At 52.2% G+C, this 3,918-nt stretch overlaps 1 protein-coding gene across 1 annotated transcript; it reads left to right on the top strand.

Moving 5' to 3' along the window:
- hs3st3b1a (heparan sulfate (glucosamine) 3-O-sulfotransferase 3B1a) lies at nucleotides 1-3,233 on the top strand (the record flags this gene model as incomplete). The annotated part of the gene is made up of 2 exons (XM_019884800.1): nucleotides 1-41; nucleotides 2,343-3,233. Coding segments are annotated over 2 exons (660 nt in total), but the record flags the coding sequence as incomplete, so codon positions are not given.
- Nucleotides 3,234-3,918: the final 685 nt, after the last annotated feature.

Below are 3,918 nucleotides of genomic sequence, written 5' to 3' on the forward strand. Positions count from 1 at the left end.
TTCTTCGACCGAAACTACCACAAGGGCCTGGACTGGTACAGGTGAGTCCCAAACACACACACATACCCCGGGCGCTTCTTTGCACGTTCCCAACCCACCTGACTCCTCTTGGCCGGCCTCAAGCGACGCCTTGGCAGTGCAACTTATTCCGTGACACTTGACCACCGACATTCAACCAAGGCGTCAAGAGACAGACAGAGAGCGAGAGACAGAGAGCATCTCGTCTCCAAGAAAACCATGATGGACTTTTACATCAGCACACGTGCTTGTTATATTTTGTTATAATAAATATGTTGATCATCGAAATAGAAATCTCCACATACCGGCCCCTCGGGGGGCAATGGGAGGGAGGTTGGGATCGATCTGTCCATCTCAACACATGACACAACGCCCCCCCCTCCCATCCCCCCCAATGGCACGGCTCTCTATCAGGACTATTTACACATTGATAGCGTGCTTATTTGCGTGACCTTCATCTGTTCGGCAACATCCAATCAAATCAGCGTGCCCCGAGAAGTTTTCGGCCAATGTTCAATGTTGTTGTTTTTTTTTTGTTGGTTTTTTTCGGTGTCGTGTGCAAACTTTCGCGTTTCAAGTTGCGAGTGGGCAAAGCACCTCATGTCAGAAAAGACACTTTAGGGGAAAGTTTCCCAAGGGCCGGCCGGGTTCATCCCAGTCCACTCAACCGTCGGTGGGCGTTTTCGGGTGCCCGGCGCATGAGCCGGCGGCAGAGTGAAATGCCGCGAGCGGGAGCAAGGTCTCATGATGAACTCGCTCAGCATTTCCACTGGCTGCGGTTTCACGGGTTTCCCTGAAATATCTGCACGACCATTTCAAATACAAGCCGGCTGGCTCCATCATCAGATCGTCAATGGCGGTGAGATGAGTGGCCCGCACGTTCAATGTTTTTTTTGTTTTTTGTTTTTTTTCGGTGTCATGTGCAAACTTTCGCATTTCAAGTTGCGAGTGGGCAAAGCACCTCATGTCAGAAAAGACACTTTAGGGGAAAGTTTCATCCCAGTCCGCTCAACTGTCAGTGGGCGTTTTCGCGTGCCCGGCGCATGAGCCGGCGGCAGAGTGAAATGCCGCGAGCGGGAGCAAGGTCTCGTGACGAACTCGCTCGGCATTTCCACTGGCTGCGGTTTCACGGGTTTCCCTGAAATATCTCCATGACCATTTCAAATACAAGCCGGCCGGCTCCATCATCAGATCGTCAATGGCGGTGAGATGAGTGGCCCGCATGTGACCGGACTTATTTCTTTCCATTGACGCTAACAGTCGCAAAACATTTTCAACTCGGCTTTGCTTTATGATCTCCGATATTTCAAAAAAAAAAACAAAAAAAAAAACGCTGCGTTTGAAGAGGCGAGTGACGCCGCTTGAGCGTGTACCGACACATAAATGACAGTCATCACCTTGGCGAGGCGGGCCCGCCCTTTTCCCGGGTGATCATTAGATAACGATCAAAGCCAAAAAGTGTCCACAATTAAAGTCATTAGCGTATGATGTAACGCTGCAAAAATCACTCGAGGAAACACAACGTTCGCTGATGCACAAGTAAAACATACGCCAGGAACAGCTTACGGGTTTGGGGGTCATCAATTCATGTCTCCAAACGTAACAATCCTGTACGGCAGAAAAACAACCAAACAAGCAATCAAGTAACGTACAAATACAGTACCCAAAAGCTGCGGTGAACAGGAGAGGGGGCATTATGATCAACTGGAGGCAGCCGGGGTCAAGACCAACAGGCCGTCACGGGACTAAACAGCTCCCATGGTCCGCCTCCACAAATTGCGACAATCTCAACCGAGACAAGAAAGAGGTGGCGAGTCAACCGTCTTGCCGTGACATTAAGGAGCATCATGCCGCCCGTTCGGGGCTCCACCGCCCTTTGGGTGTGCTCATGAAGGTTTCACGGTCTTTTCATGTGAGATCGGAAAAGCCATCGAGGCTTCGCGCCGGATTGAAAAGCAGCGGGGAGAGACGACGGTCTTCCTTGGGGCGTGCCAAAGAACCCTCGCGCACTCCGCTAACGCCCGACGCCACGTCCGCATCGGTCTTCTTGATGACGGCCCGGCGAGCACGAGCTGACTCTACGCTCGTCAGAGTCAGTCCTCTGGATTTGAATGCCGTCGTCCCTTTGGGAGGTTTGGCAGGGGGGGTGCGCAGTACTGCTTTCGGCGCCCCGACAGCGGGCGGGAACGCTCTCGGGACAGAATTTGACTCCGACTTGTATGTCCCCGTCCCACAAGCTCTTGGAAGAAAGTGTCTCGCTGTCTTGCTCGGGCAACAACTTCAGCGCCGTCGGGGCTGATGACGTGTGTGTCTGTCTTTTGCAGGGAACTGATGCCAAAGTCCTCCGAGGGTCAGCTGACCATGGAGAAGACGCCCAGCTACTACATCACCGAGGAGGTCCCCGCTCGGATCCACGCCATGTCTAAAGACACCAAGCTGATCGTGGTGGTCCGAGACCCGGTCACCCGAGCCGTGTCGGACTACACGCAGACCCGCTCCAAGAAGCCGGACATTCCGTCTTTCGAAAGCCTGACCTTCAAGAACACGTCGGCGGGCGTGATCGACGCGGCCTGGAGCGCCGTTCGCATCGGCATGTACGCCAAGCACCTGGAGCGTTGGCTCCAATACTTCCCCGCGGAGCAACTGCTGTTCGTCAGCGGCGAGCGGCTGATCAGCGACCCTGCCGGGGAGGTGGCGCGGGTCCAGGACTTTCTGGGGCTCAGGAGAGAGGTCACCGAGAAGCACTTCCACTTTAACCCGGCAAAGGGCTTCCCTTGCCTCAAGCGAGCGGAGAGCGACGGCAAACCCCATTGCCTGGGCAAAACCAAGGGCCGAACCCACCCCAACATTGACCCGCAGGTGGTGCAGAGACTACGAGAGTTCTACAAGCCCTTTAACAGCAAGTTCTACCAGATGACAGGTCATGACTTTGGCTGGGACTGAGAGCTGCGAGTGCGTGCGATCTGTTTTTTTTTGTTTTTTTTTTATACAATTGTCTCATCAAAAGCTGTCGAGTATATTTGCCAGCTTTGTACAGAGTTCAGAAGTCTATTTTATCATAATTTATTGCTATGATCTGAAATTGCTAAGCTGTGTGACCGGGTTTACGCCTGATCAGGGATTCCCACTTCTGTCACGTTTTGACTTATTTGTGTTAACAATCCTGCCAAATATGAATGCTTAAAAAAAAAAAAAAAATCAAGTCCAATAAGTATGGAAAAACGAGGCTTCAAATTTGTGAAAAGTCAAGCGCTTCTGTATCAATGGCTGTGGGTGTGTCCAAAACCAAGCCCTGGCCAAATAAAATCAACGCCAAAAACACATTCAGGGAGACATCAAGCCACCTGTGATGAAAAGTCGCTGTTGACCAGTGTCACACGTGAAACCGATTTGAACAAAAGCCAGCTGTGAATTGACTTTACGGGGTCTTGAAATGTTTGTTGTTTGAGGGTTGAGAGAGAAGCGGCGCGCCCTCGGGGAAATGTGACACTTTACTAGTTTGGCCGCTCTCCGTCGACCAAACAATTTTCTTCCTCAAAGCACAATTCCGCTGGGGTCACTCTCTCCCAAACTGCCTTTGGCCTCGCCGTAACCTGACTGAGCTGCGAAACTCAAGAGGACAATTTCACATCTCCTCCGCTAACTTTGGGGCGCCGCGGTATTCGCTTCACGGGGACACGACGCCTAAACGCGTCGAGCGGCCGCCCAATGGCTGTCTCCAGTCGTTCGCCGTGACGTTTTCATCACAGGTGAAACGGTGTCATTTGTATGACGTAATAAATCTGTTTTCCAAAGAGTGCCACAATTGCCCTCGAGTCAGTCTCTTTCATCAACTTCATCCCTGAGATTGTCTCCGCCTCGGCTGGAGACGCGATGGCGTACCGCCGTGTGTCATGTGGG

This window comes from Hippocampus comes, unplaced genomic scaffold (assembly GCF_001891065.2).
Source record: "Hippocampus comes isolate QL1 unplaced genomic scaffold, H_comes_QL1_v1.1 scaffold46, whole genome shotgun sequence".
In the NCBI taxonomy this organism is placed as follows: domain Eukaryota; kingdom Metazoa; phylum Chordata; class Actinopteri; order Syngnathiformes; family Syngnathidae; genus Hippocampus; species Hippocampus comes.